The sequence below is a fragment of the Eleutherodactylus coqui genome, chromosome 12 (genome assembly GCF_035609145.1).
Source record: "Eleutherodactylus coqui strain aEleCoq1 chromosome 12, aEleCoq1.hap1, whole genome shotgun sequence".
NCBI classification, from domain to species: Eukaryota; Metazoa; Chordata; class Amphibia; order Anura; family Eleutherodactylidae; genus Eleutherodactylus; species Eleutherodactylus coqui.
The window spans coordinates 130,197,273-130,210,925 of NC_089848.1; the positions used below are offsets into that span (position 1 = coordinate 130,197,273).

Below are 13,653 nucleotides of genomic sequence, written 5' to 3' on the forward strand. Positions count from 1 at the left end.
GCACATAGATACAATACCAGAACTAATATGATAATATAAATACAGCATAAACCAACTTCAGTATATAGATACATTAGCAGAACTGAGCTTATGACATAAATACAGCACCAGAACAAAACTCAGTACATAAATACAGTGCAAACCAACCTCAGTGCATTCAATAGATACAATACCAGAACCAAGCTCATTACATAAATACAGCTCAAGCCAACCTCAGTACATACAATAGATATAATACTGCAACCAAGCTCAGTGCATAAATATTGTACAAATCAACCTTAGCACATATATACAATACCAGAACCAATCTGATAATATAAATACAGCCTAAACCAACTTCAGTATGTAGACACATTAGCAGAACTGAGCTTATGACATAAATAGAGCACCAGAACCAATCTCAGTACAATAACAGAAACAAACTCAGTACATAAATACAGCACCAGAATCAAGCTTGGCACGTAAATACAATATCAGAACCAAAAGTATAACATAAATACAGCCCCAGAACCAAGATCATAACAACAACGCAGCAACAGAACTAAGTGATCGTGTTGCAGGGGTGCAGATGGGCTGACAGCAGTTCCTCCAAACCTCAGAGGGAAGAAGACAGAGCCAGGAAGAGGATAATTCATGTAGCTTCATAAGACACTGCTACACAGTAGAAGAAGATCATCTGGTCAGGGGAATCTAAGGGGGGCTTTCCCCCCAACCTATATCCACCTTTGCCCCCGCTACAAACTGTTGGCCAGTGCCCCTCACAGCGAATGCCAGCCATGCCTATGGGTCTGGGCACGCAGTATTGGTGAGTCCTATGGGCCACAGATTAGGGTGACATCATCTGCACGGTCCCCGCTGGTGGTTTACACATGATTCTATTAAGACGCTCAGTATAATCCGCGTGATCCTCCGGCGCTCCGTGAGGACGGCGATATTTCAGATGTTAAATGGAGTCAAATTTTATGTAAAATGTAACATCTTGTGAAAGTTGATTCATCTCACTTTCCCGCCTTGTGCCAGAAAATGAGAGTGTAACTACTGTAGCGCCAGATTTATGGGGTCTGCGTCCCCCTCTCCGTGCTCCGCAGCGCACATTGTCAACAGCCCATCAGAATGAATGGCGATTATTAATATTCCAAACGTTCGCAGCTTTTGATACGAAGTCAGTCATCATGGAGGTTGGAGGCAATCTGAGCACTGCAGCAGTGATATTAATATTCTATAATCTCCCCCTCAGGACTCGTTGCGAGCGCCTCGTTATCATCATCATGTGAAATTACAGCATTCCGCCCGGGCACATGATTAGAATCATGCAGCATGTGCAAATAATGGAAATTAGCACTAATAACTCCGAGGGCTTCGGCTGCACTTTATTGTTCGCCTTTAAGTATATTTTATCTAATACTTCCCCGCAGTAAAAGACGTACAGAATCCTCACCACAAGGCTGTAGGGGCGAGAATAATGCGCGGGTCCGGTGCGATCGCCGGACGCACACCTCGCGCGTTGTATTAACCCATTATATTCAAGTGATTCATTTACACGAGTTCATACTAGTAGTGCGAGACCAAAAAATTGCTCAGTACTTTCATGCAAGTCGTGCTCGAAATCCGCTGCTCGTATCCAGCATGCAGAATCCAACCCGCTCGTGTGAGCCGGCCTTAGTCAGAGCACCAGCGTTCTATTCAGCTGACTGTGCAGCCTGTACATCAGAATGATTCCTGACATCCTCCTCCGACCCCTTTCGGTGACAAATTGTTTCTGTCGATCACACCATTCTCAGTAGACTCCCTGACCATTACTTTGTGATGACCTTGAAACCCAAGGTAGTCCAGAAGTAGCCCCCTCTCTGTTCACTGCATAGACCTAAAAAGAGAGGGTCTTATGTATATTGTCAGTGCATTAGGGGTGTCGGAATAACAGAATATTGGAGCTTTTTTAAGAATATCTTATGGGAGTTAATGACGGGGATCATCCCTTGATGGCGTTGTGCCAGAATTCTGTCACCCAAACAATGCCAATGTCCTAAGGATAGGCCATCAATAGTTTACGACTGGACAACCCCTTTAAGAGCTTTGTTAACCCATTAAGGACCACACGCTGTAAATGTACGGCACTTGGTCTTGGAATTTAATCCCGGCCAATAGTAAAAAGTACAGAGCAGGATTAAAGCCTCTGTTCTGCAATGTTTTTAACAGTTTTTAATCACTTCTGTCTTCTCTCTTGCAGACTACATAATGCTCAATGAGCGCTATGTAGTGAATAGAGCTATTCAACCTGGTGATCATGTGACCATTGTGTGCTCCCTGCCATGGCAGAGCTGTAGGGTCCTAGCAGAGCCAGATTAGCTCTGTTAGTGAGTACTGTCACTACAGAGGGATGTTTTCCCCTGTCACTGGGGCTCCAATGGATGCGTCTCCTGTGGATTTCCCAGCTACAGTGAAAAAGTGTGAAATAAAAAAAAAAACAATGTGAATGACCCCCAAAGGTCTTATATGATGTCATAGAGGACACAGATATTAAAAATGGATCCAAAAATAAGTTTAGAAAAATACAGAATAAAAAAAGCATGGTCCTTAAGGGGTTAAGGGGAATGAGAATGATGCTGAATTGGAGGTAATAGTGAAATAAGCTAATAATAAGAATCTTTTACTAATCCATGAAAATTCAACTTTAGAGACAATTAATCCCCTGAATGTAAACACTTGGGGGGGGGGGGGTGTTTACGCCGGCCATGCCACAATGTTGTCTGACGAAGATTACATGACCAGAAGCATCTTGTGACATCCTCCACCCAGCAGACAGACTGATGGCTCAGTAAGATAGCTGTTGTTTCTCAGGCCATCAGTAGAAGAATGGAGGAGATTTAAGGCCTTTGCTTCGGGCAAGAAGAACAATGCTGAACTGGATATAGAAGTGTAACAGGAATGTCTCACTAATTCATAATGCATTCCACTGTAAAGGGTATCCGGCACCAGAAGGATCCTGTAATGGTCAGACACTTGTAGGGTTCAGATACAACCAGTAAACCGCCCCCAAACCTCAGGTGGTGGGGGGAGGTCTAGAATGTCCAGAGCATTATATCCATAAAGGTGTCTGAGCCTGATGGTCAAAATGACTCATTTATCTGCTTCTTCAGTTTGTACAGACTGAATAACCAACAGTGATCAGCCTCTTTCTCTGAGCAAGGAAATGTGAGAAGGAAAGGAAGAGAGGGAGGAAGGAAGAGTGAAGAAGGAAAGGAAGAGAGGAAGGAAGGAAGAGAGGAAGGAAGGAAGAGTGAGGAAGGAAATAGAAGAAGGAAAGAGAAAGAGGAAGGAAGGGTGAGGAAGGAGAGGAAGGAAGGAAGGAAGGAAGGAAGGAAGGAAGGAAGAGGGAATTAGAAGTCTGTTTGACTGAACAACCAACAGTGATCAGGCTCTTTCTCCGAGGAAGGAAATAGGAGAAGGAAAGGAAAGAAGGAAGGAAGAGTGAGGAAGGAAGGAAGGAAGGATGAGGAATGAGAGGAAGGAAGGAAGAGGGAATTAGAAGAAGGAAAAGGGAAGAGAGAAACAGACTGAACAACCAACAGTGATCAGGCTCTTTCTCCGAGGAAGGAAATAGGAGAAGGAAAGGAAAGAAGGAAGGAAATAGAAGAAGGAAAGAGGAAGGAAGGGTGAGGAAGGAAGGAAGGGTGAGGGAATTAGAAGAAGGAAAAAGGAAGAGAGAAACAGACTGAACAACCAACAGTGATCAGGCTCTTTCTCTGAGGAAGGAAAAAGGAGAAGGAAAGGAAAGAAGGAAAGGAAGAGAGGAAGGAAGTAAGAGTGAGGAAGAAAAGGAATAGGGGTGAGGGAAAAAGAAGAAGGGAAAAGAAGAGAGGAAGGGTGAGGAAGGAATAGAGAAGAAGGAAATAAAGAGAGGAAGAAAAAAAAGTGAGAAAAGAAAAAAATAGAGGAGGGAAGGAAGAGGGAATTAAAAGAAGAAAAGGAAGAGAGGAAGGAAATAAAGTAGAAAAATAGAAGGAAAAACAAGGGAATAACAGAAAAAAACAAATTACAGAAGAACCCAGCGCTCCGGATGTATGAGTGGGTGTTTTACAGAGAAGTAGAGGATGCAATTACTTGGATGAGGAGTTCTCAGACCCCAGAGAGCCGGCTCAGTTATCCATGTTCGCTTATAAAGAATACGTGTGCCCTGGGCTTTCCCTTGATGCTCTCCCTGTCCGTATGGACAACCACAGGGATTAAGGCACGGAGTGGACAAGTAACATTAAATAACATTACAGGCAAACTCGGACGGCGGCCTGTCTTACGATCGGTGGTCCGCACCAGGTGAGTCCTAATGTTTTGTATCTCCACAATTCAAATACACCCACATTCTTGGAGTGCGGTCCTAAATTTCTTTTGTGTAGTTATAGGAAGAAAGTAAGGAAAAAAAGCAAACAAGAAAAACGGAGGTAAAAACAGCAGGAAATAAGGAAGGAAAACAATGAAATAAAGAAGAATGAAGGAAAAGCAGAAGGAAATAAAGAGGAGAGGAAATAAGGAAAAGGAAGGAAAGAAAAGAAAAAAGAGGGTAGAAGGAAAAATAGAAGAAAATAAGGAAGGAATGAAATGAGATGAAGGAGGATGAAAGGAAAATGTTAGAGAGGAAAGATATAAGAAAGGGAAGAAGGAAATTAGGAAGGACGGATATAAGGAATGTAAGGGAGAAAGGAAAGAAGGAAGTAAGAAGGGAAGGGAATTAGGAAGGAAGGAGAGGGAAGAAAGAAGGAATACAATAACGAGGGAAGGAAATGAAGAAAGGAAAGAAGGAAGTAAAAAGGGAAGGGAATCAGGAAGATAGGAGAGGGAAGAAAGAAAGAATACAATAAAGAGGGAAGGAAATGAAGAAAGGAAATAAGGATGAAAGTAAAGCAGTAAGGAAGAAAGGGAGACAAGATGGAAAACAAATAGGACTGGGGGATGGGAGGAAAACCAAATGGAAGGAAATAATGGAGGAGGAAAATGGAATGCAATGAATAAAAGATGGAAGAAAGAAGGGAAGGAAGGAAGTAATTGTGTGAAGAATGCTGCACAGTTGCTCCATATAAACCCAATTTTGTGTCTGTTCTTCTCCGCTCTGCAGGCCCGCGCACCTGTCAGTATGGGGACAAGTCTCACAGATCTCAGCAGGCTTAAACAATATAATTATTCCAAAACGATGTGGGATGATAAGAAAAGGGAATTCTGTAGCCCCCCACATACCGTATACTGAGATTCAGAACATCGTGCCGGATTGATCACAAAGCTTTCAGTCTTTAACTAGAAGCGCTCTCGTCTGACCTTAGCACCATGTAATATTTAATGAGCGCCGTCTAATCTCCTCTACAAGTTTCCACTGGTTGGTGCTGAAAAGAATTTGTCTTTGTGCTGCGGGTCTGACTGAGCCAAATAATCTGTTTTATTTCAAATCTTGTTTAAATTCCCATAAGGGAAATCCAGATCTGAAGTACAAGCTGCACCGCGAAACGCGCCGGGGATCGACATTGATGCATAAAAGTTTTCATACTTTCATCAGTACTAAAGTTGATTTAGTCTCCCCTCAGCTGTTGCCGTGCCGCAGTTTGCACCTTTGTACAGCAGATTGCGGTATTTGCCGATTGTCAGCAAAATGCGCTCAGTTGTCAGAATAATGGAAGACCTGGTTATTTAATGTTTATATCCTCTAATATCAGAGCATTCTCTAAAGACGTCTAGTCCCTCTTAAACTCCTCTATGGATTTTGCCATCACCACTTCCTCAGGCAGAGAGTTCCACAGTCTCACTGCTCTTACAGTAAAGAATCCCCTTCTATGTTGGTGATGAAACCTACTTTCCTCTAATCGTAGCGGATGTCCTCTTATTACCGTTATGGTCCTGGGTGTAAACAGATCCTGGGAGAGATCCATGTGTTGTCCCCTCATGTAGTTATACAGAGTTATTTGGTCACCCCTTAGCTGCCTTTTTTCCAGGGTGAATAATCCCAGTTTTGGTGCCTCTGTGGGTATTCCAGTCCCGTCATTCCATGTATTAGTTTAGTCGCCCTTCTTTGAACCCCCTCCAGCACTGTAACATCCTTCCTGAGCCCCGGTGACCAGAACTGTACGCAGTATTCCATGTGAGGCCTGACAAGTGCCTTATATAGTGGGAGGATAATGTTCTCGTCCCTCACCCCTATACCTCTTTTAATGCACCACAAGACTTTATTAGCCTTTGCTGCAGCTGACTGGCATTGATTGCTCCAGTTTAATCTACAATCCACTAGTACTCCCAGGTCTTTCTCCATATCACTTTTCCCTAGCTGTACACCATTTAGTGTATATTGGTGACATCCGTTTCTCCTGCCCATGTGCAGAACCTTACATTTATCCACATTGAACTTCATTTACCATTTTTATACCCAAGCTCCCAGCTTGTCTAGGTCCATTTGTGATGGGGGAGGGGAGTAACAGAGATGCAGCATGGAAGGGCTCTTTCTTATCTAACTATGGCTTCCTGGGGAAAATACCTCCATAATACGTTGCTGTGTAGGGAGACTCCCAATGAACACCATATCGATAATGGCTGCGCTCTAAGATCAGTATCTCCGGAAGACGTTGTGGGCCAGAATGCGTCTGAGGTGTCGGCTGCTTGTATGATATCTAATATTGCTTCCTAGTCCAGGTAATTTCTTGGTTCTATTCCATTCACTTCCACTTGGTTTCCCTCTTCTTCCTTTTCCTCCTCTTCTTCTTCTTCCATCTCTACTTTATCTTCCTCTTCTTCCTCCATCCTCCTCCTCCCTCTTCCTCTAGCTCCTCCTGTTCTTCCTTCTCTTCTTTCTTCTCCTCCTCCTCTTCTCTTCTTATTCACCAGTTTTAGAGGTATTAGTGAAGTTTGGTTGCATTTCAAACGAATTTAGACCGCACCAAACTTTTTGCCCAAAATTGACAAACCAGCCAAACCGAACTTTTGAGGTTTGCTCATCATAACCCATTTCCTTTGGACCGATCGTATATTTTATACTTCACTTTTGCACATTGTTTCACAATGTTCAATATTATATAGATGCACCCAGTATTGGCCTCTTGCTCCTACATTTATTTTTTGATATTTTTAATGATATGCGTTGTTTGAGTCATGTGACTTTACATAATATATTGTCCATTATTTGTTGCATAGGGTTGCGGTGATTTGTGTATGAGGGATTTTGGAGGTGTAATATTTCTATAATACGTGGCTCTATGGGGTGACTCCCAAGTGAGTGGAGTAGGCCTAGATGTGATCTGGATTATGATTTCTCCAGCAGGCTTTGGGGTATTTTGCCGTGTGCACACATCGTCGACCAGAATCAGACACAAATGCTGGTCTAAAACCGGGAGAGTCTCTACAATGTGTAGAGGCTCAAGCCTTTTATTATAACACATGACAACCGCCCTTCAATGGGCGTGCAACAGATTACATCAGTAACATATAAGATTCTCATTCGCTGGATCATATAGAATCCCCCACCTCTCTGCCCACCCTCTCTCACGTCCGCCATAGTATGGACTTTGTCTTCTTTAGCATGCAGACAGCCTTAAGGAATTCTGTGTAGTTGACAAATCATTTGTTTAACTACCTTGTGTTTGAGGAGTGGAAGGGGGCCTAGGTAAACACACAGTATTGAACACAGGATATACACATAACACTATAGCCCTTAACTCTTAGAGGTCTCTTGTGTAACTTCTATGTACTTAACTAACATTTACATCAGACATCCATTGTCTAGCAAATACTATGATTAGATTGTGTGTGTGTCCTTTAAACTCCTCAGAGCTTAGAGTCATTACAACAGCAAAATACATTTGGGTTATATTAATCGATAGACATTTTATAAATAATCATCATGTCTATCACAGATGTATGACAAGGTCTCATATAATTGGATGCACTTCGTTATGGACTCTGGGTGGCACAGTTTTACCATGTCTATGATCCATGTGGCCTCATGCCAATGGGCACGATAGGGTCCTTATACAAGTGCATGGGGTCTTACTGGCCACTAGTGGACTATATGTCCCAGTTACGTACCCAGAGCATCGTATAGCAGCACACAACTCACTGCCGGAGCCACAGAGGACTCCATGGATCACTGCAAATCCTGAAGTAGAAGAGACATTATAAAATATATACTGAACGGCCACTTTATTAGGGCCCCCCCTCTCATCTAGTAGCTTATTGGACCTCCTTTACCCTTCAGAGCCGCAGCAATTTGTCAGTGCATAGTTGATGAAATCGTTCTACAGGAATATCGGCCCCTGCGGACGGGAAACTTTTTGTAGATGCATCAAATTGTGAAGCCCCGGCTAGTCTAACACCAATGACCGGCCTCGTTGGAAGTCGCTCCGATCGCTGGATTTTCCCTTCTAATGTGGATTCACACTGAAACTGATCCACGGAAAACTTGTCACGTGATTTTATGTCGCACTTCGGGGTCACGGGTAGAATTACCATACAGGGCAGCGCCAATCATGTTAAAAACTGTAAGCGGGTCTGGCGGGTTGGTCCCCTGAGGGTTCAGGACACAAAGCTTCGACTTCCAAGTTGGGCATCATGAGAGCTAACATGTGGGTGTGACTTGCTAGGTATATAAGGAGGAAGTGTCTGTATCCTGAGCCCATCGGGGAGGAGGCCGCTATTGGGCGGTACTGTAGTCTGCCTGGGGCACATCGTAGACGGCATTGGTGCAACTCCTTTGTCAACTCACTAGACGACTACGTGTTGAGATGCTGAAAACCTTTACTGAACCGGCCAAACAACAACGAGCAGCATGTAAAGTTACGTCCCGTAGTGAGAAGGGGTTAAATAGACCGAGATCCGTAACACAGTGATAAAGGAACACTAATAAGTTACAAACCTGCAATAAGGTGGGTTCCCCCCCCCCCCCCCTCTCTTTACACGTGAGAGGACAAGGCTTGGACTGGGCCACAAGGAAACAGGTGAATCCCCTGGTGGACCCTGATATAAAAGCCGGACCCTAATCTCTGCATGAGTGGTGCATTGACAAGCCTCCTTCCCTGGGGCTCGTCCTCTCGGCCTTGCCGTGGGGCACCACCACCAATCATCTTGCAGCTCCTTGCTGCCGCCTGAACATGTATGCCGGGCTTCCAGGGCCGACAGAGTGAATAGTCTAAGGCAAGAGCCAGACAGCCGGCTACTGAGAGGCCCTGCATACCTGCTAGGAGTTGTAGTTTTCTTCACATGAACTTTCTTAGGGTCTCTTTTGCGCGGAATTTGCCATCTTGTCAAAATTCTGCACCAAAATCTGCATGTCTAAACTGATGATATTAATCCAGAATTGCAAATTGCTTAATTCTGCTGGCAATTCGGCATCAAAATCTGCATTTAGACACGTGGATTTAAGCTGCGGCAAATTCTGCTGCGGAACATTTCTGTCCCACGTGAGTCGCATGAAAACCACGCTGATATTTGACTTTATGGAGAATGCAGCGCCTGGAAGTTGTGTATGAGGATCTGGTAATATTTGCATCTACCTGTAAGATAGACCCCCCCGAATAAAGTTTACTGGTGGGCTCTGGGCCCCCAGGCAGATGCTGCCGGGGTCTCTAATAAAGTGGCCATTCAGTATATAATGACTCCTGCTGAAATTAAGGCTTGCTGCCCGTAGAATGAACATCAGAGTTCCTGTCGCTCTGGAAGCTCCTCTTGCATCTCATCATAGATACAAACTAATGTAAATCTTTTCCAGTATCATTGGATACAATGTAGCCGGTTACGAGGGGCTGATACAATGTTTCTTGCCATTCTAAATCTGGAAACTCTCTTTTTAAGCAGCACCAAAAATAAGACCAACCCAAAACATTCTTCTTCCTTCTTCCTTCCCTGGAACATAATCTGTCTGGCTAGGCACGGCCCACAACGCTCGCTCTGCACCTGGAGCAATGGAATTCACCCTCATTTAGGCAGCGTCCTAATTCACTGCTCGGATCTCAGAAGGAATGTCTTTTCCTGAAGGCGCTTGAAGAAAAGCAATAGACCGCTTTTGCTTTTTTTTTGTAAATTTCATTTCTTTGTTCCTTTTTCACTTTTGGAGCCGATTACATTTCTCGCCTGATTGTTTGGCGGCCGCGGAAGTGAAGTTTGCAGTCGGTTACTGCAGGATGTCTGGAAGCCGTAATGCAAGGAAGAGATAGACCTTGCAGAGCCGCCTCGCTGTAAGTTGGTTTGTGCAGACCTGCAGCCCAGAACAAAGGCCGGCTTGTGCTGCGCGGCGCTCCGACAACCTCTAATGTGGCTCTTCTGTTTGCTTTCAATGGGCCGGGAGACATTTAAATATTAACCCAGCCTGGCTCGACTTTATGGTTAAAGGCTTTTACTTAGATTTCCCTTCCTGCTCTTATTCAGATTGCAGCCTGCGGAGGCGCCGCCACCTGATGGCGCAGGGTGCGGACCTCACAGAAGTTCTCGGAGGGGCTGCATAGTTCGGGGGGATCTTCTATGTTAATGTGGCCTCTGGGAAGTCATGGGATGAAATGCATTGAGGGACCCGTCTGAAGCCTTCTCATCTGCAACAGATATTCATGTTTGTGTTTCCAGGAATATCCAAGACAGATCCTTCCTGAAGGTTTACAACAAGGACCCGGCTCAGGCGTTCAACCACACTCCCAGGGCGCTCAATGGAGACGTAAGGGTAAGTGCCGCCGCCGTCCGCATGCACCCCGCGCTATTCTTCAGTGTCATCTACTACACGGATGTTTGTGTTGTGTGGACTCAAGGGTATATTCACACCAACGCGTTTTACGTGGGGCTCTTGGGCCAAAAATATTGGACCGCAGTCAGACGGAAATAAAGCCTATTAGGGTAAACAGTTCGAGCAAAAAGTGAAAGCGCCGCAGGTCCTATTTTGTTGCGATTTTCAGATGAAGAACACCCATTCAAGTCTATGGGTACAACTCTAAAAAACGGATTGAACTCGTTTAATGCGATTGCAATCTGTTTTTATCGTATGTGACCATGGTAAGTCTAAAAAAAATGCGCAGAACTTTAAATACATAATTTGGCCCATCATGCATTTTTTTACTCACATGTTTTTATTACATGTAACCATAGTTACCATAAAAAAACAAAAACACGCAGAACCTTTAGGCCGCTCGCACACAAGCCGCTTTTTACAGTATTCAAAAGCCGCAATAAACGCTGTAAAACGCCTCTGTCAATTTCAATGGGGCTCCTCAGGCGAGCGCTTCTAACGCCACGACTTTTGTTCGCTGTCTGCTCTATTTTTACTGCCTTTCAGCAATTTCTAACGCGCCTCACCCCCCATTGCAACGATAATGATGCGTTAAAAACGCTTGCAAACATTGTAAAATGTGGCGTTTAATATCCGGCGTCTTTACAGACACCAGTGTGAGAGCCGCCTTATTGCATCATGTGACCCATCATGGATTTTTTTTAATGCGCATAATAAGCGGATGCCGAACAGATGGAAATTCAGGAACCATAAAATCACATGAAAAATGGAACCAATTGTTCAGGACTGGAAAAAACCGCGCCGGTGTGAATATACACGGAGGCTGACCCCCACGGGTCTGTTTGCAATGCGTTTTACGCAATTCTTTTTTACGCAAGTGATACTCAGTGCAGAAACCCATTGATTGGCATTGGGCTATGCAACCTGCGTATTTATGTGTGTGAAAAAAAGTCGCAGCGCGTCCGATGTCGTCCCGTATTACAGAGTAAGCAATTAAAGTCAATGGGAGCGCATAAACACGCAGGCGGCACGCCTAGTCACTGCAGATATAAGTTAATAGGGCCTTCTTGTGGGTTTTTTGTACGCAAAAACCACGCTGAACCCGCGCTCACACGTATGTGCACGGAAAAGTATCAACCATATATGTTAATAAATAATGTATTAACTAGAGATGAGCGAACGTACTCGGATAGGCACTACTCGTCCGAGTAATGTGCCTTATCCGAGTACCTCCCCGCTCGTGCTGAACGGTTCGGGAGCTGCCGCTGCTGACAGGTGAGTCGCAGCGGGGAGCGGGGCAGAGCGGGCGGGAGAGAAGGAGAGAAAGATCTCCCCTCCGTTCCTCCCCGCTCTCCCCTGCAGCTCCCCGCTCCATGCCGGCACCCGAACCTTTCAGCACGAGTAGAGCCGTACTCGGATAAGGCACATTACTCGGACGAGTAGTGCCTATCCGAGTACGTTCGCTCATCTCTAGTATTAACCCTTTGCAATCCAATTTTGGATTCAGGGTTTCCTAGGGGGCTTTCTCTTTCTGCCATTATACAATAGCGCCATCTACTGGCTAGAGCCAGTACTGCAGTGTGGGACATGCTGGAGAGGCCCCCGACAACAGAGCGGCCAGTAATCTACAGTAAGAATACCCTGCCGGACATTTTCCGACATCGGAGCTGTTCAGGCTTCAATCAGAGTGTCTTTAGACGTCAGACAGTGGATTGGAAAGGGTTAAAGGGGATCTGCCAGCACGGTGGAGGGAACCTACAACACTATATCTGCAACGGAGGGGTCGGCAGCGTGATGTATATAGTCCGGTGCCCTTTCATCTTCCTGTATGCCCTGGTCGCAGTTTCACGGCCGCTATGCGTATATGAGGCACTTGTGAGTGCAGCGCAGCAGTCCGATAAGAGTTGAGTCCAGCGCCTTTATGAGCGGGAGCCCTGCCCCCCCCCCTCCTCCATGAAGGGCTTCAACTCCCGCAGATCCTGCGTCTGCGCCGAGTGTTGGGTTGCTGCGCAGGTGCACCCACCGGTCCCTGCAGACTTCCGCATTCCATTGCGCATGGGCAGTATGCGGAGGACACCTCGGCTTCGTAGCATGGCAGGAATCGATGAATCCCGCGTAATTGCGCATGTGCAATAAACAGAAAAAAATCTTGGCGATCCACAGCAGCTCCTGCCTCTCAGACATACGGCGCAGGCGCGGGATTACAGCGAGGACAGAGATCAGTGTGCACGCCAATCAGGAACAGCGCCGCGCTGAGGGAAAAATCTAAATAGTTTCTGGAAAGTCTGACTCTTTTCAGCTCATTAGAATACGGCGCGGGGAAACGCCAAAGCCAGATTGTAACGGCACGGCGGCACGGATTACAGAACTACGTCGCGATAAGAAAATCTCATTAGCAGATTTCCTCTCATTAGGTAAAGGGTTTTCATGGTTGGATTGTAAAAGCGTGATGACGGGGTCCCTTTAAATGGACCATAAGTGAAAAGGTCGGATGAAGTTGGATGATTGCCGCGGAGCAGTGACTCTTTCAATGGGATACCGTGCCGAAAATTGTGCCAAACTGCCCGAAACGTTGCAGAATGTTTGGTGTAAACTAATCCAACTACTGGATGGTAGAAACTTACAGTTTGCCATCCGGCTGTGATGAATTTGGCGCATTCTGTCATAGTTTGCACTGTCTAACCTTCAGGCGGTATTAGTAAATGTGCGCTATTCATGGCGATCAGGGGCGTAGCCATACGGTTGCAGCAGTCACTACTGAGCCCCGGAGCCTTAGGGGGCCCAAAGACATCAGTATTATAAAGAGGACATGACATGCAGGGGGCCCTATTACCTTGGGGCCCAGGAGCCTCTAGTTGGTCTCCGATCAGGATGATATTAGGTCATTGACTACACAACGATGTAGAAGGATCGCTACTATG

At 45.4% G+C, this 13,653-nt stretch overlaps 1 protein-coding gene across 8 annotated transcripts in view; it reads left to right on the top strand.

Moving 5' to 3' along the window:
• Positions 1 to 13,653, top strand: part of KIAA1217 (KIAA1217 ortholog) — a 392,222-nt gene that overhangs the window by 270,130 nt on the left and 108,439 nt on the right. For 7 of the 8 annotated variants that reach the window (XM_066585321.1, XM_066585329.1, XM_066585323.1 and 4 more), the window contains one exon: positions 10,579 to 10,672. In XM_066585321.1, the coding sequence (XP_066441418.1) occupies positions 10,579 to 10,672 (94 nt within the window). Of the gene's footprint in view, positions 1 to 9,974; positions 10,197 to 10,578; positions 10,673 to 13,653 lie in introns of those variants that run through there. The other variant, XM_066585327.1, reaches the window with a different exon arrangement.